Source organism: Capra hircus, chromosome 10 (genome assembly GCF_001704415.2).
Source record: "Capra hircus breed San Clemente chromosome 10, ASM170441v1, whole genome shotgun sequence".
In the NCBI taxonomy this organism is placed as follows: Eukaryota; Metazoa; Chordata; class Mammalia; order Artiodactyla; family Bovidae; genus Capra; species Capra hircus.
The window spans coordinates 59,839,944-59,864,555 of NC_030817.1; the positions used below are offsets into that span (position 1 = coordinate 59,839,944).

The 24,612-nt window shown below is 40.5% G+C and overlaps 1 protein-coding gene across 2 annotated transcripts in view; it reads left to right on the forward strand.

Annotated features, from left to right (window-relative positions):
- Positions 1 to 24,612, forward strand: part of L2HGDH (L-2-hydroxyglutarate dehydrogenase) — a 51,318-nt gene that overhangs the window by 8,239 nt on the left and 18,467 nt on the right. For both annotated transcript variants that reach the window (XM_018054366.1, XM_018054367.1), the window contains exons 4-6: positions 9,539 to 9,670; positions 19,318 to 19,480; positions 20,695 to 20,729. In XM_018054366.1, the coding sequence (XP_017909855.1) occupies positions 9,539 to 9,670; positions 19,318 to 19,480; positions 20,695 to 20,729 (330 nt within the window). The remainder of the gene's footprint in view (positions 1 to 9,538; positions 9,671 to 19,317; positions 19,481 to 20,694; positions 20,730 to 24,612) is intronic.

Consider the following 24,612-nt stretch of genomic DNA (forward strand, 5'->3'; position numbering starts at 1 on the left):
TGGCTGAATGAGAAGAACTAAAGAGAAGATGAGCCGCTGTATGATTTCATTTTTTTAAACCTTAACAAAAGTTTGTTTTTAAATGTGTGGCAGGCTTCAAGACAGTACTTCATTCTAGCTATAGGTGGCAATAGACATTATGGCAGAGAATCGGGAACGGAATTAAGGATTACCATTGCCAAATGGCAATCCGCTCCAGCACTCTTGCCTGGAAAATCTCATGGACGGAGGAGCCTGATAGACTGCAGTCCATGGGGTCACAAAGAGTCGGACACGACTGAGCGACTTCACTTACTCACTCATTGCCTCCAGCACAAAGAACAGCTTCCTTTTTTTTATATATGTATTTTTATTTTTTGACTGCACCAAGTCTTAGTTGCAACATGTGGGATCTAGTTCCCCCACTAGGGATCGAACCCAGGCCCCCTGCATTGGGAGAGCAGAGTATTAGCCACTAGACCACCAGGGAAGGCCCTAAAAGTGGTGTTTTGTTTTTTTTTTCCCTTGGCTGCACTGGGTCTTCCTCAGCTCACAGGCTTAGTTGCCCTATAGCATGTGAGATCTTAGTTCCCCTTTCCTGATCAGGGATCAAACCCACATCCCGTGCATTGGAAGGTGGATTCTTAACCACTAGACCACCAGAGAAGTCCCCCAGCTTACTTTTTGACAAGTTTCTTAATTCCACCTTTCTCCAGGAGGGCCTTCCCTGCAGCCTTTGCTTTCAGCTTCTCAAGTTTCTTTTGCTTCTCTCTCGCTTTTTGGCCATGCTGTGTCTTTGTTGCGGTGCTCTGGCTTTCGTGGTGGGGCGGACACTTCTGTAGCTGCCGTACATGGACTTAGTTGCCCCGCGGCATGCGGGATCCTGGTTCCCCCACCAGGATTGGAACCCTTGTCCCCTGCTTTGCCAGGCAGATTCTTAACCACCGGACCCCCAGGGAACTCCCCTTCTGCTGCTTTTTCTGTTTCTGCTTGAATGCCCGATCATCTTCATCCAGCTCCTTGGTCTGCTTTAGGTGCTTCTTAGCACCTTTGCAGCTGGCCTACTGCCCCTTCCCAGACCCTGCCACCAGAAGTAAAGCTCCCACCCCACCCCCTACACGTGTTCTACCAGTGTAGGTTCATTTTTTAATTAATTGTGGTGTATGATGTAAGGAGGGGGTCCAGCTTCCTTCTTTTGCATGGGATATCCAGTTGTCTCAGTGCCATTTGTTGAAAAAAGTTGTTCTTTCTACAATACATTGTTTTGGCATCTGCATCAAAAATCAGTTGAGCATAAATGTAAGAAGGCGTATTTAGGATTCTCTATTCTGTTCCACTGATGTGTGTGTGTCCTTATGCCAATACTGTTTGTCAGTATCTCCAAAAGGGCAGCTGGTATTTTTGATAGAGATTATACTGAATCTATAGATCAATTTGAGGAGTGCTGCCATCTTAGCAGTATTAAATTTTGCAAAACATGAAATTGGGATGTCTTCCCATTTATGTTAATTTTCTTTAATTTCTTTCAACAATATTTTTTATTTTTCATTGTACAGTTCTTACATTTCTTTTGTTAATGTTATTCGTTGATATTTTATTCTTCCTGATGCTTTCGTGAGGAAAATTATTTTCTTAATTTCAGTTGCATTTATTTACTGCTAATGTATAGAATAGGATTGATTTTTACATATTGATCTTTATCCTTCAACTTTGTTGAACTCATTTCTTAGTCTAGTAGTTTGTGTGTGTGTATGTGTGTGTGTGTATTCCTTAGGACTTTCAACATGCAGGATCATGTCATCTACAAATAAGATAGTTTTACTTTTTTAAACTGGGCTTTTTTTTCTTGCCTAATTTACTTAGGTTCAGTTCAGTTCAGTTCAGTTCAGTCACTCAGTTGTGTCCAACTCTTTGCAACCCCATGGACTGCAGCACACCAGGCTTCCCTATCCATCACCAACTCCCAAAGCTTACTCACACTCATGTGCATCGAGTCGGTGATGCCATCCAACCATCTCATCCTCTGTCATCTTTCTCCTCCAGCCTTCAATCTTTCCCAGCATCAAGGCTTTTTCCAGTGAGTCGGTTCTTTGCATCAGGTGGCCAAAATATTGGAGTTTCAGCTTCAGCATCAGTCCTTCCAATGAATATTTAGGACTGATTTCCTTTAGGATGGACTGGTTGGATCTCCTTACAGTCCAAGAGACTCTCAAGGGTTTTCTCCAACATTACATTTCAAAAGCATCAATTCTTTGGCGCTCAGCTTTCTTTATAGTCCAACTTTCACATCCATACATGACTACTGGAAAAACCATAGCCTTGACTAGATGGACCTTTGTTGGCAGAGTAACGTCTCTGCTTTTTAATATGCTGTCTAGGTTGGTCATAGGTTTTCTTCCAAGGAGCAAGCATCTTTTAATTTCATGGCTGTAGTCACCATCTGCAGTGATTTTGGAGACCCCCAAAATAGAGTCTGTCACTGTTTCCACTGTTTCTCCATCTATTTCCCATGAAGTGAGATCAGATGCCATGATCTTCGTTTTCTGAATGTTGACTTTTAAGCCAACATATTCACTCTCCTCTTTCACTTTCATCAAGAGGCAGGAGTTCCTCTTCACTTTCTGCCATAAGGGTGGTGTCATCTGCATATCTGAGGTTATTGATATTTCTCCCAGCCATCTTGATTCCAGCTTGTGCTTCATCCAGTCTGGCATTTCACATGATATACTCTGCATATAAGTTTAATAAGCAGAGTGACAATATACAGCCTTGACGTACTCTTTTCCTGATTTGGAAACAGTCTGTTGTTCCATGTCCAGTTCTAACTATTGCTTCTTGATCTGTGTATAGATTTCTCAGGAGGCAGGTCAGTGGTCTGGTATTCCTACCTCTTTAAGAATTTTCCACAGTTTGTTGTGATCCACACAATCAAAGGCTTTGGGGTAGTCAATAAAGCAGAAGTAGATCCTTCTCTGGAAGTCTCTTGTTTTTTCAGTGATCCAACGGATGTTTGCAATTTGATCTCTAGTTCCTCTGCCTTTTCCATCTTGAACATATGGAAGTTCACAGTTCAAGTACTGTTGAAGCCTGGCTTGAAGAATTTTGAGCATTACTTTATTAGCATGTGAGATGAGTGCAATTGCGCAGTAGTTTGGACATTCTTTAGCATTGCCTTTCTTTGGGATTGGAATGTAAACTGACCTTTTCCAGTGCTGTGGCCACTGCTGAGTTTTCCAAATTTGCTGGCATATTGAGTGCAGCACTTTCACAGCATTGTCTTTTAGAATTTGGAATAACTCAACTGGAATTCCATCACCTCCACTAGCTTTGTTCGTAGTGATGCTTCCTAAGGCCCACTTGACTTCGAATTCCAGGATGTCTGGCTGTAGGTGAGTGATCACACCATCGTGGTTATCTGGGTCATGAAGATCTTTTTTGTATAGTTCTTCTGTGTATTCTTGCTACTTCTTAATATCTTTTGCTTCTGTTAGGTCCATACCATTTCTGTCATTTATCGGGCCCATCTTTGCGTGAAATGTTCCCTTGGTATCTTATTTTCTTGAAGAGATCTCTAGTCCTTCCCATTTTATTGTTTTCCTCTATTTCTTTGTGTTGATTGCTGAAGAAGGCTTTTTTTTTTTTTAATCTCTCCTTGCTATTCTTTGGAACTCTGCATTCAAATGGGTATATCTTTCCTTTTCTCCTTTGCCTTTACTTTCTCTTCTCTAAGCTATTTTTAAGGCCTCCTCAGACAACCATTTTGCCTTTTTGTGTTTCTTTTTCTTGGGGATTGTCTTGATCACTGCTTCCTGTACAATGTCATGAGCCTCCGTCCATACTTCTTCAAGCACTCTGTCTAGCAGATCTGATTCCTTGAATCTATTTGTCACTTCCACTGTATAATTGTAAGGGATTTGATTTAGGTCATACCTGAATGGTCTAGTGATTTTCCCTATTTTTTAAAAATTTAAGTCTGAATTTGGCAATAAGGAGTTCATGATCTGAGCCACAGTCAGCTCCTGGTCTTGTTTTTGCTGACTGTATAGATTCTCCATCTTTGGATGTGAAGAATATAATCAAGCTGATTTTGGGATTGACTGTCTGGTGATGTCCATGTGTAGAATCTTTTCTTGTGTTGTTGGAAGAGGGTGTTTGTTATGACCAGTGCATTCTCTTGACAAAAGTCTGTTAGCCTTTGCCCTGCTTCATTTTGTACTCCAAGGCCACGTTTGCCTGTTACTCCAGGTATCTCTTGACTTCCTACTTTTGCATTCCAGTCCCCTGTAATGAAAAGGACATCTTTTTTGGATGTTCGTTTTAGAAGGTCTTGTAGGTCTTCGTAAAACTGTTCAACTTCAGCTTCTTCAGCATTACTGGTCAGGGCATAGACTAGGATTGCTCTGATATTGAATGGTTTGCCTTGGAAATGAACAGAGATCATTCTGTTGTTTTTGAGATTGCATCCAAGTCTTGCATCTCACACTCTTTTGTTTATTACTATGGCTACTCCATTTCTTCTAAGGGATTCAGTAGTAGATAGAGTGTCATCTGAGTTAAATTCACCCATTCCGGTCCATTATAGTTCAGTGATTCCTAAAATGTCGATGTTCACTCTTGCCATCTCCTGTTTGACCACTTCCAATTTGCCTTGATTCATGGACCTAACATTCCAGGTTCCTATGCAATATTGCTCTTTACAACATTGGACTTTACTTCCATCACCAGTCACATCCACAACTGGGTGTTGTTTTTACTTTGGCTCCATCCCTTCATTCTTTCTGGAGTTCCTTCTCCACTGATCTCCAATAGCATATTGGGTACCTACTGACCTGAGGAGATCATCTTTCAGTGTCCTATCTTTTTGCCTTTTCATACTGTTCATGGAGTTCTCAAGGCAAGAATACTGAAGTGGTTTTCCATTCCTTTCTCCAGTGGACTGTGTTTTGTCAGAACTCTCCACCATTATCCATCTGTCTTGGGTGGCCCTACACGGCATGGCTCATAGTTTCATTGAGTTAAACAGTTTGTGGTCCATGTGATCAAGACTGGGGAAACAGACTCTTGGAGGGCACAAACAAAACCTTGTGTACACCAGGACCAGTCCATCTTGGGTGGCCCTACACAGTACCCTCTTCATTCTTTCTGGAGTTATTTCTCCACTGATCTCCAGTAGCATATTGGGCAATATGCTACTGTGGTACAATACAAGAATAGAGTGTTGAATTGTTCAGTCGCCAAGTCATGGCTGATTCTTTGTGACCCCAAAGACAGCAGTACACCAGACTTTCCTGTCCTGCACTATCTCCCAGAGTTTGCTTAGTTTCATGCCCACTGAGTCAGTGATGCTATCTAACCATCTCATCCTCTGTTGCCCACTTCTCCTCCTACCTTCCATCTTTCCCAGCATCAGGGTCTTTTCCCATGCGTTGACTCTTTGCATCAGGTGGCCAAAGTATTGCAGTTTCAGCATCAGTCCTTCCAATGAATATTCAGGGTTGATTTCCTTTAGGATTGACTAGTTTGATCTCCTTGTAATCCAGGGGACTCTCAAGAGTCTTCTCCAGCACCACAATTCAAAAGCATCAATTCTTTGGTGCTCAGCCTTGTTTATGGCCACCTTCCACATCCATACATATCTACCGGAAAAACCACAGCTTTTTTTTTTTTTTATGGACCTTTGTTGGCAAAGTAATGTCTCTGCTTTGTAATACGTTGTCTAGGTTTGTCATAGTTTTCCTTCCAAGGAGCAAGTGTCTTTTAATTTCATGACTTCAGTCACCATCTGCAGTGATTTTGGAGCCCAAGGAAGTAAAATCTGTCAATGTTTCCACTGTTTCTGTTTCTATTTGCTATTAAGTGATTGGACTGGATGCCATGATCTTACTTTTTAAATGTTGAGTTTTAAGCCCTCTTTTCCACTCTCCTCTATGACCTTCATCAGGAGGCTCTTTCTTTCCTCTTCAATTTCTGCCATTTATCATCTGTATATCTGAGGTTCTGAGGTTATAGATATTTCTCTCGGCAATCTGTTTTTTTAGTCGTGGCAATCTTGATTCCAACTTGTGATTCACCCAATCTGGCATTTTGCATAATGTACTCTGCATAGAAGTTAAATTAGCAGTGACAGTATACAGCCTTGACGTACCCTTTTCCCAGCTTGGAACTAGTCCGTTGCTCCATGTCTGGTTCTAACTGTTTCTTCTTGAACTGCATACAGGTTTCTTAGGAGACAGGAAAGGTGGTCTGGTTTTCCCATCTCTTTAAGATTTTCCACAGTTTATTGTGATCCCAACAGTCAAAGGCTTTAGTGTAGTGAGTGAAGCAGAAGTAGATGTTTTTCTGGAATTCCTTTGCTTTCTCTGTGACCCAGTGAATGCTGGCAGTTTGGTCTCTGGTTCCTTTGCCTTTTCTAAATCCAGCTTGTACATCTGGAAGTTCACAGTTCACATACTGCTAAAGGTGGTGTGCAAATGCGAGAGACCCAGCAGACATGGGTTTGTTCTCTGGGTCAGGAAGATCCCCTATAGGAGGGCATGGGAATCCACTCCAGTATTTTTGCCTGGAGAATCCTGTGGACAGAGGAGCCTGGCAGTCTAAAGTCCATGGGGTCACAGAGTCAAACATGACTGAAGTGACTTCACATGCATGCAAAGCCTAGCTTTATCTGCGTAGAATCTCTAATGTAGTGCTGAATAGAAGTAGTCAGGGTAGATATCCTTGTGTTCCTGATTTTAGAGAGAAAGCATTCAGTCTTTCACTATTAAGTATAATGACAGCTGTGGGTTTGTTTTTTTTTTAAGATGTCCTTTACCAGACTGAGGAAATTCCTTTCTACCTGTATTATGTGAGTGTTTTTAATCATGAAATGGAGAAGGGAATGGCAGTCCACTGCAGTGTTCTTGCCTGGAGAATCCCATGGATGGAGGGGCCTGGTGGGCTGCAGTCCATGGGGTCACACAGAGTTGGACACAAGTGAAGCGACTTAGCACAGCACAATCATGAAAACGTGTTGGATTTTCTCAAATGCCTTTTCCACTTTTGTTGAGGCAGTCGTGTGGTTTTTGTCCTTTGTTCTATTACCATGAACTTATTACATTCACTGACTTTTGGATGTTTAGGAGGCCTTGCATTCATGCAGTGAATCTCACGTGATCTTGATGTATAATTCTCTTTATATGTTGCCACGTTCAGTTTACTAGTATTTTGTTCAGAATTTTTGTATCAATATTCATAAGGTATGTTGATATGCAGTTTTTGTTTTCTTTTGATATCTTTGTCTTGTTTGACTGTTAACTGATCTGTTGAATTAGGAAGTGTTCCTGTTTCTGTTTTTTGGGAGATTTTGTGAAGAATTGGTACTAATTCTTCTTTACATACTTGGTAGCATTCATGAGGTCTGAGCTGTTAAAAGTTATTAATTCTGTTTCTTTAGTTGTTATAGGTCTATTCACATATTCTTTTTCTTCTTGAGTCAGTTTCACAAGTTTGTATCTTTCTATGAGTTTTCCCATTTCATATAAATTATCTAATTTGTTGGCTTATAGTTGTTCACAGTATTTCCTTATAACTCCTCTCCACGTAATTTTTAAGAATAAAAATTCATTGTTGCCCTTAAAAATGCTATGAAGAATTTTTTAATGATGTGGGAAAATGGTCTTGACATACTATTAAGCAAAAAAAAAAGCAAAATGTGGAAGTATATTTACAGTTTTTATGGTTGCATTATGAGGGTTTGTTTGTTACAAAATACTAGTAAACTGAATGTGGCAACATATAAAAAGAATTATATATCAAGATCAAGTGAGATTCACTGCATGAATGCAAGACCTACTAAACATCCAATGCTTTAAGCCAAAGGAACCGACCATCATCCACTGAACACCTTTGAGAAACATAGCAGGCCCCATTCCTGCCCATACGATGATTCTGAGCTCTGTAACACCTGCTTCTTTCTGGAGCCTTGAATACTACTTCATATTCCCTCTTCACATCAAATCATGTCATTGCTTTTAACCTACTCAGCTCAGCTCCAGGGATTACTTTACAGATTGCTGCTTCCAGGCCATGGCAATGTCAGTGTGACTTAATAACCTGATTTCATAGTTTTCCTGGTTCAGTTGCTTATTTGAGTCTTTGCCCGTCTCCAACTTCTTTGTTTTAAATCAAGTTTGATGTCCTTTTATTTCTTTAAATTGAAGTATGATTAACATGTAAGAATTTTTTTCCTTGTGATGATGGACTTTAAAAAAATATTATATGATCCTTTAAAAATATTGTATTTATTTCTTTATTTTTAGCTGGTTCTTTGTTGCTTCACGCAGGCTTTCTCTAGTTGCACAGAGCGGGCTCCTCTCTAGTTGTGGTGCACATGCCTTGTGTGGTGGTTTTTCCCGATGCAAGGCACGGGCTCTCGAGCGCACTGGCCTCAGTGGCTGTGGTGTATGGGCTTAGTTGCCCCTCGCATGTGGAATTTTTCCAGAGCAGAGATTGAGCTCATGTCCTCTGCATTGGCAGGTAGATTCTTAGCCACTGGATCACCAGGGAAGTCCATAATGAGGACTTTTAAGATCTACTTTCTGAGCAACTTTCAAATATGCAATTACTAACTATACACAATTGCTACCTATAAAGACACAATTACTAACTATAGTCACCATGCTGTACATTACATCCCTGTAACTTACTTACTTTGTATGTAAGTCTGTATAGTTTGTAAAGGGTTCTTGATATATTCTGCATATTAGATCCTATCAGTGACATGATTTACAAATATTTTCTCTAGTTCAGTGCATTATCTTTTTACTTTCTTGATAGTGCCGTCTGATTCCACATCTGTTTTTAAGGTTAAGTATTTGTTGATTTAGATAACCTTTGCACTTCAATTAAAAGTATTACCTCATGGGCTGTGATTGACTCCTTGCTATGAAATAGTGATTTTTGAATTCTAATGCACTTGTGAATATCATCTGTGTTTTCCTTTGCTGGTAACTATTAAGTAAGAAAGAAACTACCTCAAACAGATACTTTGCCCAGAAATAAATATTAATAGAAAAGGAATCTTGAGTAAAGTTGTTGAATTTTCTGTTTTCCTCCCCTATGACAGAATGCCTCAGTAAATACTTTGAAATGTACTTTATTCCAGAAAATAGTTTTCTGTTAGTGATATCCCATTATACTGAATACTTCCTATCGCTCTGATATTCTGTTTTTTTGTTTTTTTAATTTAAAGACAAAACAAGCTGTGCTTTGTTCCCCTCTGGGATTGAAACAGTGAAGAGGATACGTATGGCCAAGACGCACATAGCAACTGTGATGGCAGATGTGAAAATTGAGGCTACGCCTCACCTTTGTTTTAATGCAGTCTAAAGACAAATATTTTGGTGGAGGAAGAGTGAAGTCATGGAGAAAGGGAGAAGTAGATACATGAAGCAAAAAGCAGTTTTAAAAACTCAACCCAGTTTGAATCATACAAAAATTTGTGATTTTCCATTGACTTTATCTTTCGTAGCTGATGATATGTTTAACTTTATTCATATTCTTTATGTCTTTTCTTTCTAAGCTTATAGTGGCTGTTGAACAAGAAGAAATTCCCAGACTTCAGGCCCTGTATGAGAGAGGCCTGCAGAATGGTGTCCAGGGCCTGAGGCTGATCCAGCAGGAGGACATAAAAAAGAAGGAGCCATATTGTAGGGTAAGTGATTCACTAACCCCACACACATGCTCACAGGGATATTTTCAGTTGGAGCTCAGTCCCTGTGACATGGAGGCTGGGGGTGAGCCTATAGGAAGCAGGAATCATAGAAACAGATAATCTTGTCACAGGCGCATTGAGGTGACAGACACAGGAGGGCATTGCCACAAACTCTGGATGCTCATCTCTTCTTCCCTATGAGAAGCTACCAGGTCCAAAGAACACATGCGAAGGCAAGAGAGGTCTGAGGCTCTGTGTCATGTTGGGAAAGCGCTGAGCAGTGAGGTGTGGTTGGGTCGTAGGGTGTGTAGTGGGAGATAACAGATGGGATTGGAAAGGCAGACGTAGCCCACACAAAGGGCCTGACATTCATGCTGATACTTTGAAGTGTATCCAGTAGACATGGGTGGCCACTGAAAATTTTTGAGGATGGTGGCTGCCGTATCTGGTCTGCTTCAGGAGGGTGTGAAGGGTGGGTTATAGAGTATCTGGCTTAAAACATGCTATGGAGAAAACCAGATCTTTATTTGTGATGGAGACTTGACTATATATATATAATAATCACTCTGCATATCAACTTTCCTTGATAGCCTTTTAGAGGCTACTGTCCAATTCCCACTCTACTGACTGTCACAGTGAATTGCTATATCTTCTGTGTTCCATTCCTCAGGGTTTTGTTTTTTAAAAATTTTTATTGGAATATAGTTGATTTACAATGTTGTGTTGGTTTCAGGTATACATCAAAGTGAATTAGTTACACATATCCACATATCCACTCTTTTTCAGATTCTTTTCCCCATAGGCCATTACAGAGTGTTGAGTGGAGTTCCCTGTGCGATACAGTAGGTCCTATTGTTGTTGTTTAGTCACTAAGTCGTGTCTGACTCTTTTGCAGCCCCATGGACTGTAGCCCACCAGGCTCCTCTGTCCATGGAATTTTCCCAGCAACTATACTGGAATGGGTGGCCATTTCCTTCTGCAGGGGATCTTCCCAAAATATGTGTGTGTATATATATATACAATAAAATAGATAAAAGTCCATATATGTATATAGCCCAAATTGTGCATGTATATATGTATAATATATACACAACAATAGTATATGTGTATATATATATATGCAATATGTAAAAATAGGTAACTAATAAGGACCTACAGAGAAGGCAATGGCACCCCACTCCAGTACTCTTGCCTGGAAAATCCCATGGACGGAGGAGCCTGGTGGGCTGCAGTCCATGGGGTCAATAAGAGTCGGACACAACTGAGCGACTTCACTTTCACTTTTCACTTTCATACGTTGTAGAAGGAAATGGCAACCCACTTCAGTGTTCTTGCCTGGAGAATCCCAGGGACTGGGGAGCCTGGTGGGCTTCAGTCTCTGGGGTCACACAGAGTCGGACATGACTGAAACGACTTAGCAGCAGTAGCAGCAGCAGCAATAAGGACCTATGGGCTTCCCCAGTGGCTCAGCGGGAAAGAATCCTCCTGCAGTGCAGGAGATGTGGGTTTGATCCCTGGGTCAGGAAGATCCCCTGGAGGAGGGCATGGCAACACCCTCCAGTATTCTGGTTGGGAAAATCCTGTGGAGAGAGGAGACTGGTGGGCCACTGTCCATGGGGTTGCGAAAGAGTTGAACATGACTGAAGCAACTAACCACCGCCATGTATCTATTTTGTCTATTTTATTTATTTATATCTTACAACCCACTCCAGTATTCTTACCTGGAGAATCCCACGGACTGAGGAGCCTGGTGGGCTGCAGTCCACAGGTTCACAAAGAGTCGGACACGACTGAGTGACTTTACTTACTTACTTATATATATATATTTTAATATATACAGTAGTGTGTATGTATCAATCCCGATTTATCCACCCCTGCTTACCCCCTGGTAACCATAGGTTTGCTTTCTGCATCTGTCCCCAGTGTTTTAATGACATTATACAATATTTGGACTCTGGGTACCTGTCTTAGTGAGTATGACCTTGAACTCACTGTCAGGCGATGCTTATCAAAAGCTCGCTTTAGAGAAACACTGTTTAAAGAAGAGAGCCTAGATGATCATTCATTCTTCTATGTCTCTCCAGACCACCAGACTGTGGTACAGCTATACTGTAGTGTTTTTCTCTCCCCACCTACTCCTTGACCCCAGATTACTTTCCTTGAGTTGTGTTTTGGTGTTTTGGCATCAGCCTATGGAGAAAATCACTGTGTCACTCACTAAGGCCTCTACTGTAAGAAGATAGGTTCACTGTTGAATAGCATCTTTTTGAGAACACTCAGGAGAAATTTCTCTCAGACCCCAGTTTTAAGTCTAATTTTTCCTTCCTGAGCAGTTTTTGTTTATGGACACCGTAACTGATTGCATTGTCCTGTTTACCTTGATCCCAAACAGGACACATTTGTGCCCCATTCTTGCCAAGTAGCTAAAGCCTTAAGCATACATTTTCATTTTTATGCACTAATTTCACTCTTTGTTTCATCTTGTCTTTTCATCTTTGTTTTCTGTATGCTCTTATTTTTTGGAACTTGTTATTGAATCCTAGCATATCAGTACATTCAAAATCATCAACTTGATGAATTTTCATGAAATGTGATCAGCATCCAGATCAACAAACAGAACATTACCTGCTTCATTTTGTTTGTTTAATTCACTTATTGATTCTAACAGTTTATCTATGAATTCTTTTTTATTTTTTTGGCCATTTTGCACGGCACATAGGATCTTAGTTCCTCAACCAGGGGTAGAACCTGTACCCCCTGTGGTGAAAGCATGGATTCTTAACCACTGGACTGCTATGGAAGTCCTAATTCTTCTTCTGTATTTTATATATGCAATCATATTGTCTGCAAATAATAACTTCCAATCCATATACTTGTCTGGTTTAAAATTTAATGCTAGTATATATTGTTTTGTATGTATTTTTGTTTGTTTTTACAAGCTGCTTCAAATCCTTTTACACAAAGACAATATAGAATTAATTTTTCTTAAGTTATCTTTAGTTGTGCAGTTAAGGTTGGATCAAAACATTTGATTTTCTTAAGTAGTATAAAGTTCCCAAGAGATTGGTAGTACCTAGAAATCCAGATAGCATTGAATGAGTTCTTCTTGCAGAGAAGGTCATAGCATCTTCGACTCTTGCATACTTCACCTCTCTCTCCCTTCGGACTCAGAATGATAAGAGTGTTTTCCTTGTGGGAACAGATCTTCTCCCTTTTCCTCTTTCCATATAGTTCTTATTTCTCTGAGATGATGAATGAATGAATGATTTTTTAATAAAAAGATGCATTCATTGAATATCTGATTTTGTCTATTTTCTTCTGGCTTTGAGCAAATGCTACATGGGTCTTAAGCCAGGATCAGCAAACTGTGGCTCATGTGGGCCAAGCCCACAACCTGTTGTTAATGACCTACTAAGCTGTTTTAAATGGTTGAGAAAAATTAAAAGAATAATATTTTGTGACAGTGAAAATTATATGAAACAAAATTTCTGTGTCACACAAATAAATTTTTATTTGCATACAACCATACTTAATCATTTATGTGTTGTCTTTGGCTGCTTTTGTGCCAAACAGCCAGCTTGAGTAGTTGGAACCTTAAGCTTCACGTGGACAAAAATATTTACTATCTGGCCCTTTACAGAAAAAATTACCAGCTCCTGATCTAAACAGTAGGGAGCCACTGAAGGATTTTGGCAGGAAAATGATATGCAAACTGTGTTAATTAAGGAAAAGTTAATCAAACTCTGGTACATAGGATGAAACTGGTTGTGGGAGAGAGGGGAACCTTGAAGTGGGAGGTCAGAACCATTTATATATTTATTTTTGGAAGCACCTTTACTCACTATGACACCACCAACACTACCTATTATAGTTATTTTTAGAATCAGTTCAGTTCAGTCGCTCAGTTGTGTCCAACTTGCGACCCCATGGACTGCAACATGTGAGGCTTCCCCGTCCATCACCAACTCCCAGAGCTTCCTCAAACTCATGTCCATTGAGTTGGTGATGCCAGTCAACCGTCTCATCCTCTGTTGTCCCCCATTTTTAGAAAACCTGATTCCTTTCTGCTGGGCTTCCCTGGTGGCTCAGATGGTGAAGAATCTGCATGCGATACAGGAAACCCGGGTTTGATCCCTGGGTCAGGAAGATCCCCTAGAGAAGGAAATGGAAACCCACTCCAGTACTTTGCCTGGAGAATTTCATGGACAGAGGAGCCTGGCAGGCTAAAATCCATGGGGTCTGAAAGAGTGGGACACAACTGAGCAACTAACATTACTACTACTGTGTATCATAGGTCAGTAATTTCTAGATTAAGGCAGTTTTGACGTACTATTCTTTATCTCACTGTAGTTTCTCTTTTTTTTCCCTGATAAAATGGGATTTGACATAAGATGAGCAGCAGTTTGTGGTGGCTGAGAAGTCAGACAGACATAAATTTAAATCTCATGTCTGCCTATTTAACAGCTGCTTACCTTAAGTTAAAATTTTTCTAAACCTCAGACTCCTTGTTTGTAAAATGGAGGTTGTTCTGAGAATTAAATACAATAATACATGTAAAGCATCCAGGATATGTTAATCCTCAAGAAGTGATGGTTGTTATTTTGTGCTTTATGTGAGCAGTAATTCTGGTGAATTAAAATTGATTTTTTTGAGATACCTGGGTACTTTTGGAGAAGGCAGTGGCACCCCACTCCAGTACTCTTGCCTGGAAAATCCCATGGACGGAGGAGCCTGGTAGGCTGCAGTCCATGGGGTTGCTAAGAGTCGGACGTGACTGAGCGACTTCACTTTGACTTTTCACTTTCATGCATTGGAGAAGGAAATGGCAACCCACTCCAGTATTTTTGCCTGGAGAATCCCAGGGACGGGGGAGCCTGGTGGGCTGGCGTCTATGGGGTCGCACAGAGTCGGACACAACTGAAGCGACTTAGCAGCAGGTACTTTTTGTGACATCTGATAAGGTAACTTTTTTTAAGTTCTTTTTCTCCTGGTTTACATTTTCCCTTTTTCCTAATACTGTGGTTGCAACTCATTATTTTATTCTGTTTATTTCCTTTAAGCCATGTCAATCCCTCTGTAGAATAAAATAGACTATTTCAAAACATTGTTGAGAGATCCTAGGATATCTTCAAACTAGGGTTGTGAGTAACTCATATAAAAGCTCGTTTTAATCAGTTGGGGCTGCTGCAGCAAAGTGTGTGCTCAGTCGTGTGTGACTGCTTGCAACCCTATAGACTGTAGCTCACCAGCCTCCTCTGTTCATGGAGTTTTCTAGGCAAGAACTCTGGAGTGGGTTGCCAATTCCTACTCCAGGGGACTTCCCGACCCAGGGATTCAGCCCTCTTCTCTGTGTCTCTTATGTTGACAGGTGGATTCTTTACCACTAGTGCCATCTGGAAAGTGGACCAGTTAGCTTATAAGTTTCAGGTATTTATTTCTCATAGTTCTAGAGGTTAGAAGTCTGAGATCAAGGCTCTGAAAGATTTGATGTCTGGTGAGGACCCGCTTCCTGGTTCATAGACCATCTTCTAGCTGTGTTCTCAATACTTAAGGGGTGAGAGAGCTCTCTGGAGTCTCTTTTATAAAGCCACTAATCCCATTCATGAAGGCTCCATCCTTATTACCTAATCGCTTCCCAAATGCCCCATCTCCACATACTGTCCCATTGGTCATTAGGTTTCAGTCTATGAATTTTGGAGGCCCACAGACATTCAGTCTATAGCAGAACTGGTGGTGTATACTAATGCCATACTTAAAAAAATATTAGTATGAAAGGGATTAGGGAGCTATACACGTATGGGGGCAGGAAGTATTCAGTTCAGTTCATTCACTCAGTTGTGTGCAACTCTTTGCAACCCCCTTGAATGGCAGCACGCCAGGCCTCCCTGTCCATCACCAACTCCCGGAGTTCACTCAAACTCACGTCCATCGAGTCAGTGATGCCATCCTATATGGGAAATCTCTCTTCCTTCTGCTCAGTTTTCCTGTGAACCTAAAACTGCTCTAAAAAATCAAATCTGCTAAAAAAATGAAATTAAACTTGCTTCCCATCTCTTACCTATACAGTGCTTTACAAGAATTATTGAGTGCTTCCTGACTATAAAACAGCTAAACCTGTTTCTGTTTTATTGTTTTGAGTGATTTTGATAGTGTTTGGTTGTGAAACTAAGAAGTCAGAATCTCACTGATCTGTATCAAGTATTACCTGGCATTTGAGAATAAAACAATTTATAACCTCCCCCAGAGAGGCATGCTAATTTTTAACGTGTGTTTCTGTCTTTACGTGCTATAAAGAAACTGCTTCAGACTTCAAGATTAGTGTAAAAAAAAAAAAAAAAAGATATATGAGCCCCTGACCCCACTGTGGATTTGGTCATGATGTAAAAACAATATTAACTCTGGAGTTTGGGAAACAAAGTTTTTGATTTCATGATGGTACTGAAATCTTGGGGATTTGGAAGATTCCAGCTAGTCAGCTGAAACAACAATCATCTGTTGTGTGTCTGATAACTTTAGAAATTGGGGGAAAAAAATAGAAAAAGAAGGACTCATGGTTCTTTATATCATGCCTTACTGTTCAAAACAAAGTAAAACAGCATTTTGTACATCATAAAGATTAGGGGTGAGTCTAGATATTGTTCTGTGCACCTGACCATGTGATCCTCACATTTCTCAGAATGAGGTAGATGAAGTATGTATATATAGATAATCAAGTTAATTTGACCAACATTTTCTTCTTTACTGTGTGCCCAGCACTACAATGGGTACCATAGATGTGAAGGCAAGACATTCCCATGATCCTGAAAGAAATTAGAGTGTAGCAGAAGATAGTTTTAATAGAGTGATAAGTATTATCACTATACTACTGATACTCTGTCTTGTACCAAGATAAGGGAGAGCTTTTAGTTTAATCCGAGAGTCTAGAAGAGTCTTCTCAGAGGTGACCCCTCCGCTTGAAAGATGAATAAGTAGTGTAACTTCTAAGAGAGGTGTATGTTACCCTTCCCTGAGGCCTCTGCAGTAGTGATCTACTTTATAAAAGGCCACATTATGGTTATCAATGTCTAGACATTTTTAGGGGTGGCAATATATAGTGGAAAGTATACTTCAGTTTTTCATAAAGGTGTCTTGAGTAAATGTCTCCCTTTTCCCCCAAATTCACGACCACTACCAGGAATGGGAGGCAGAATTTCCATGGTATAGGGCCTCGTCTCTTTCTTCCAGGCCCTCCAGAAAGAAATAGTTTGTCAGGGGAACTCTGACAGGGTTTCTTGTATGAGATCTCTTTGAGAAGGAAATGAAGTGCCCCTAGTGGGCGTATCTGAGAAAGTTTGAAACTGCATCTGTAAACTTTGAAGGATGGCTCTTGACAGTGCTCTCTATGCCTCTCTATCTTGACCACTTCCTCTGACCTTAGCTGTGCTGATCCAGCTGCCTTACTTTAACGCTATTGGTCAATCACATATTCCTCTAGCCTCCTGACTGACTTCCAACTCTTAGCTTTCCCTGACCCACTTGCCTGGTTCTTTTCCAACCACCTGACCTGCCATGATATCAGATTTCAAGCTCTGACCTGGTGACCTGGTCAGCGCACGTGCAGTCTGCTGGCTTGCAGACAGCCAGCCTGTCCCCTAACCCCACCCTAGGCCAGAGTGTCAGCAGCTTGGCAGCAGTGATTTGTTCACCTTCCCTCTCATCCACATTCAGGCAAGGCACACCAGCATCTCATGAGGAGGGTCAGAGCCAAGACCAGAAAGGGAAGGAAGAAGGAAACCTGTTAGGAAGGGTAAAATTTGGTATATGTTTAAAGATAGCCCTCAAAAGTTCATTCAGTCAGTAAATATTTGAGTGCCTTCTGTGTGTGTCAGGCATGTGCTGGATTAGAGGAGTAGAAGATGAATAAGGAGGATATTTGAGATGATAAAAAAAGATTGATACGAAGCACTTATACACATGTTATTTTATCCCTCTGTTATCATACTTATCACATAGTTTTATGCTATATAAGAAAGTTTTTGTGACTAAACTCTTAGTATTATCTTAAATTAGCTTCCAAGGTTATTGTATCCCAAATACTATTTGTAGGTTGAAGTTGAATTCTACTTATTGGACCTGTGAATTTAGGAATTTCAGGCAATAGAAGTTCTAGTGTAAAATCTTACATGTTTCTACTGTGTTGAAACAGAAGGAATGTTTTCCTGTTCTTGGCAAATGCTCTCAAATTCTGGAAGCAAGACTGTCAGGAGAATGATGAATTTTGCCACATGTTAGGTTCAGTTTGTGAAAGAGCCTGAGATTGTGAGCCTTCACTTTTAGTACCATCTGACCATTTGGAAACCCTGACCAATGTGGCAAAATCAAAAGCTTTTAAAGGCCAGACAGGTAAATGCACTGGGCAAGGGTGGAGCAGTGAATTCAGATGAGATATTTAATATTATCAGATGTCATTTTAAAACTGTAACAGCAGTGCAGTGCTGCCCAGGAGGATGGCAGCACTTAAGTCACATTCAACTTCTGGGCTTTAGTTATCCTGGGAACCAGTCTGCCCTCTTAGGGGAAATTGATAGAGAGAACTGATGTACTCTTCTATACAAAAAGGCAACAGAAAATGGTGCCATTTCCAACCACTCACCAAAATGTAGTCAGTATTTAGTGTGTGAAATTCTACTCATATCTTTTTCTTCACAATTAGAAAAGGCCTGTGCACATTGAATACTTATTCTGAAAAATTAAATATGTATGGTTGTAGATCATTCATTTATAAACATGTTTTGAGTGGCAACTGACACACACATACACACATACTCCAACATAGCAATTAAATACCCAGGCTATTAATTTCTCCATATTACCTGAAAAGAAAGTCTGAATGAACCGCTAAAATCTCCATTCAGTAGTTGCAGTCTTGAAGATAGATTCTGCAGCAAATCAGATCAATACTCTGAAAACATTGTGAACAACTCTGGGCTCTCATTGAGTGTGCATGACAGATAATATACTACTGGGAAAATCTTAGCACAGCTTATAGAAAAGAATTGGTGATACAGAATTGACTCAGAATCAGATATGGTTAAGGATAAATAAAACTGAAAGACTCATTGTAGCAGTTGGAAGAGCCTGGAAAAATTAACTCCTCTAAGGAGGAGAATTATTTCCAGATTATAGAGGTTTTCTTATTTAGCTAGTATTATTTCTGTTATCTGTTAGACAATTTGTATATGTATTCAGTATCAAATTTAGGCACTGAATTGAGAAAGGTTTTATTTTATTTTTCTTTAAGACTATTAGATGTTTGCCAGGAAAGGCTAATTGTGAGTTATCCATCAATATAAACAGTAAAAAAAATGCAGCCAAAGATCAAATTTTTGGACAATCTGTTGTTTAGTTGCTAAGTCACGTTCAACTCTTAGACCCTATGGACTATAGCCTGCCAGCTTCTCTGTCCATGGGATTTCCCAGGCAAGAATACTGAAATGGGTTGCTGTGCCCTCCTCCAGGGCATCTTCCTGACCCAGGGATCAAGCCTGAGTCTTCTGCATTGGCAGGTGGATTCTATACCACTGAACCACCAGGGAAGCCTCATTGGAGAGCCTGTCCTCAGCAGTTTTTAAGTATATTGTCTTGATTTTTTCACAATTCTGTCCCAGGGTCTAATGGCTATTGATTGTCCTTATACTGGCATCGTGGACTATCGGCAGGTGGCTTTGTCATTTGCCAAGGATTTCCAAGAAGCAGGTGGCTCTATTTTGACCAGTTTTGAAGTAGAAGATATTGAAATGGCTAGAGAAAGTCCTTCAAGAAGTAAAGATGGTAAGCTGTCCTTGTCTTTTCTGTTGAATACTTGAATTGACTTTAAAGAAATTTGGGACTGTTTCTGTCTAGGGTAGCATGATAAGAGTGTCACCAGTAGGGCACAGAGCTGGAGGCAGGTGCCGAAGTGAAATTAGCTCCCAAAGACTTTCCTATCCAATAGGTTAGACTCAGAATCCCCTGGGGATGCTTGTTAAAAATGCAGATTTTAGCATCCTCCCAGGGACAGGGGAGCCTGGTGGGCTGCCGTCTATGGGGTCACATAGAGTCAGACACTACTGAAGCGACTTGGCAGCAGCAGCAGTCTTACTGAATCAGACTGTCTGGGGATAGGACATGACTCAGCCATTCTGAACCCCCCACCCCCAATTCCCCCACTGTAGCCTGTACTTAAAGTTTATTTTGTTTTTTTGGGGGGCACAGATTTTTTTTTTTTAACCAAATGAATTAGTTGTTAAGCCTTAAATTTGTTGTTTGGAAATTTGAAGGGAAAAAGAAGTAGTGCTCAGTTCATTCTTTCTTGACAAGCCTTTAAGGAGGTCTGGGCTATCTGAAGCAATCATTTTCCCAGTGTTCTTCTAAATTCTAAGATGATGAGCGAAATTGTTAAATAGTTGAGATTGTTAGGTAGATAGCATAATCAATCAAATTTTTGATGTAAGTAAGTAAATCATATTCTTTACCTGCTATCCATATGCATTATAGGTCTTCAAGATCACATGTATCTGAGTGGGAACAAATTTTAGAAATAGTTTATCATTGGAAATTTTGTGTTGTAACAACTCTTGCTTCTCTGTACAACCTAGAATCTGCAAGGATTCAGATAACGAACACTTGAATGAGAAGTGTCATAGCATTCTTCCAGTGGAAAAATACATGCTGATTTGTGATGGTCCATTTTGTAGCATGTTTTCTAGGATTGTGGTTCACAGAAAAGCTGTGCCTTCTAATGTTGGAGCTGAGGTGGGGCATGGTTTACAGATTAAATGAATTACAATAAAATATGCTAAAAAAAACATGCCAGAGTTTTATATATTGTCAAATATTAACCAGTTTAATCTCGTTACTTGGTAAAAAGAAAACTTTAAATGAAAAGTAGGAGCCAGTCATGGTTATGACGGAGATAATCCTTGAAATTTATGACTAGAATAATATTTCATTTAATGTAGGCCTTCTTTTGCTAAAAATAAAATTTTCACTATTTTTTTTTTCAGGGATGAAATATCCAATTGTTATAAGGAACACAAAGGTAAAGATTCTTTTTTTAAAAAAATCTTTATTTATGTATTTGGCTGTGCCAGGTCCTAGTTGTGTCATGCAGGATCTTATAGTTGCAGCTTGCAGGCTCTTGGGATTGTTAGTTGTGGTATGTGGGATCTAGTTCTACCACCAAGGATCGAACCTGAGCCCCTTGCATTGGAAGCACAGAGTCTTAACCACTGGTTCACCAGGGTAGTCCCAAGATTCTTAAGTAAACTACTTTCATCTACTTTATTTACTGTCATCTTCTTCCTTAAAAAGTTGAATTAAACCACAGTGCTGTATTTTATGTCATTGAATGAAATTTGCCTACTGTAAAAGTTATTCTGAGAAAAATCCTTTGGGAACAATGTAACAACTTTCATTCTAAGAAGGGTTGCAACTTGGAAACGTCTTCATCAAGTGATTGTGCCAGCAAAGGATAGGATTATAAGCACTTGGAGTAATGAAAAATGATAGATGTTTTATCGTTTCTGCCTACTTATCTACATGAACTTACTATTAACTCTCTGCTAATTATAAGACTTTGGGGACAGGGAGCAGGCCATGCAGGGAGAGATAGGCTGCTTTTCTTCATCTTCTCATGGTCTAAAACAAGAATTATTGAATAGCATAGAAGTATTGCGTTAGCTGTTTGTTCACTGAACGATCAGAGTTCAGCCAGTCAGGAGAGTAGAGTCATCGATGAGTATATTGTAGGAATTAGGCCTTACACAGTTTTGAAAGTAGCGAGGTGAAAATTCAGAAGGGGAGTTGGTAGATCAGGAGGCATCTCCAGCCAGTTTCTGAGAAGCCAAGTGTGTCCAGCTGCTAAAGTTGGAATGCAAGCAGGAAGCTTTGTCTATACCCAAGTGGTGGCTGGGGCAGTGCTTGGCCAGTAGGATGGGTAGTCAGGAGGTGAGCTGAAGGTGGAGTTGTAATTTATCAATACTTGGCAGTGGGTGTTTGGGCCAGAGGTGACCTTCAGGGAATAGTGTGGTTGCTGCTGTACCTCTGCCTCCCAGATCATATGCAGTTGCTGTTTGGTCAGCTTTAAGTTAGAAGCATGTAAGGAAGCATCAATCCCAGCATCACCAAAGTGACCCCGTAAATCCCCTGCAGTCCCTCCCTTTTCAATTTGGCATGCACTCACACCCCTTATAACTACATTTATGAAATAGAGTAGAACAATTATGCTTCCATCCACAAGGTGGAACTATCTTTCATACACCTGAAGACAAGTTTTCTCTCCAAAAAGGATACAAAGTCTACTTTTATTGATTGTGAATGTTTATTTCTTTTCTATCTGAGTCACTCTCCCACTTTGAGATCCTGCAATATAAATCCTGAGATAAAAGGTTAACCACTATTTAAGCATCTTAAGTCTCAACTGGAGGTAATTTTTCTTCCTAGGAGACGTGTGGCAACGTCTGGAAACATTTTTCTCATCACACCTAGTAGAAGCGGAAGGAGGGGGCACTGCTACTGGCATTTAGTGGGTAGAGGCCAGGAAATCTGCTAAGCATTCTACAATGTGAGAGACAGGTCCCCACAACAAAGGGGCACCTGGTCCCACATGTCAATAATGCTGAAGTTGAGAAACCCCATGTTAGATGATGGGGAAGTGGCAGAAATGGGTGTGCTAGTTGTCTAGGGCTTCCATAACATAGTACTACACACTGGGTGGCTTAAGCAGCAGAAATCTATTTTTCCACATCTCTAGAGGCTAAAAATCTAGGTCCACGTGCCATCAGGGTTGGCTTCTGGTGTGATCTCTCTTCTCAGCCTGTGGCTGGCTGCCTTTGTCCTTAAGTGGCCTTTTCTGTGTGCCTGCACACATGCAGAGAGAGAGTGGGAGAGAGCAGTCTCTTTCCCCTATAAGAACACCAGTCCTATGAGATTAGGGTTCCACTTTACAGACATTATTTAATTTTAATTATCTCTTTAAAGGTCCTGTCTCCAAATACAGTCTCATTGGGCATTAGGACTTCAACCTATAAATCTGAGGAAGACACAGTTCACTCTAGTAACAATGAGCATAAAGAAAGAGTTGGGTAATTTATAGGCAATTATATTTTATTTTAGAATAAGAAAGAAATACCCCTAGCTACTACACTCCTCATTTCTGTCACCAGTCGTGTGGTCATAGCAGATATTTATGATTTCCTTCTTCCACTACTCATTCCATAGGCCGTTTGCCCTTGGCAAGCATCTCAGCTGGTAATGGTTCCTAGTTTGCTGGGGTAACTCAAACTTCCATTCCTAAAGTGTCTGTGCGCTTAGCAGCCCTGCTTGTTTTGGGTTGTGGGTTCCATTTTTGGGTTCCATTAACTTTTATAATAACATATGGGGAAACTAAAACATATCCCAGAAGAGCTACATCCCAGACATACTTCTCTTTATCATCTCTGAACCCTCTATGTGGTAGCAACTCAGTGTTTCCTTGAGAGAATCGGTCATCCCACCCAGAACAGTTAATTCCTTCTGCCTATTGATTCACTGCCAGGAGGAGCCCAAAGTGACCAGGTATGACAGTATCAATTTCTGACTTAATGGAACCATTGCTTATTTTCTAATGGAAGCATTTTTTCCCCTTGGAAACCAAGATCTCTAGACCATCAGAGCCAAAAATTGTAGGGCTAGGAAGCAAACATTTCATAAGCAGTTTATTATAATAGTAAGGAGCTACTCCCATTTTCTACCTCTTGATTTCCAGACCTGTGAATCCTGGCTGTGGAAGAAACAACACCAGGTATTAGTCACTGGTTTAGAGCATGTAGAGAATCCTGGAAGACATTGCCCCAAGCCTATAGGTGTTGCCAGCCAGCTAGTGCTGTTGCTGGATCTTCAAAAGCTCATTCTACTTTTTGTCACCCAGTAGCTTCAGGATTGTGGGGTAAATGGTAAAATTAGTGCATTCCACAAGCATGAACCTATTGTTATGCTTCATTTCCTGGAAAATAAGCTCACTGATCAGAAGTAATGCTTTTGAGTAAAATACCATTAATAGTGAATAAAGCATCCTGTAAGTTCACAGATGGTGGTTTCCATAGAAGCATTGCAGGTGAGCAAGATGAATTTATATCCAGAGCAAGTGTCTACTCCAGTGAGGACTAAGTGCTGCCTTTGGTTTTTGATTGAAGTGGTCCAGGGACCGTGTCAGTGGCTATGTTGATCTCTGCTGTTGGCCGATTGAGCATTCACCTGAGGCTGTAAATAGATCAGCCTTGGTGAATAAGTCCATGTTGTTAAACCCATGCATTACCTCCTTGCTGCCATAACCATTTAGTTCATGAAGCCATTGGGTGTGGACGGGGTGCCTGGGGACAGAGGCTAGCTAACATCCACAGGGCAGGTCATCTTGTCTACTGATTATTAAAATTTTCCTCTTCCATGATCACTCTTCAGTGAGCATTCATAGAGAACCCAAATATCTTTTTTATCTGAACCTGTTTTGAGAAATCCATTCACATACCTTTTCTCCAGAGCTCCTTTCTCTGACCATCCAGCAAATAGCCATTGCACATGAAACAGTATAGATCCATACTTCTAGCCATCTCTCCTTCTAGGTAAGATAAATAACCAGGTATGACCTTCTGTGTTCTGTTCCCTTGGGAAGATTGCCCTTTACTACAGACCTTCAGGGCCACTCTCAAGTGGGGCGCTGGTGCTGTAGCTCTTCTTTTCAAGTGATGTCAGAATGTTGTGCAGAACCATTTGTCAAGCTGGCCTGTATTTTCTTCTTCCTTGGTCAGCTGATCACTTTCCATGGGCCGAGGGAGCAGGTCCAGAGGGAGGAGATGATTTAGCAGTGGAGGTCATGGGCATTTGAGCCACTTGCCTCCACAACTTATGTGTGCCTGCAGGACCTATACATCTCTGATCTTGTATAT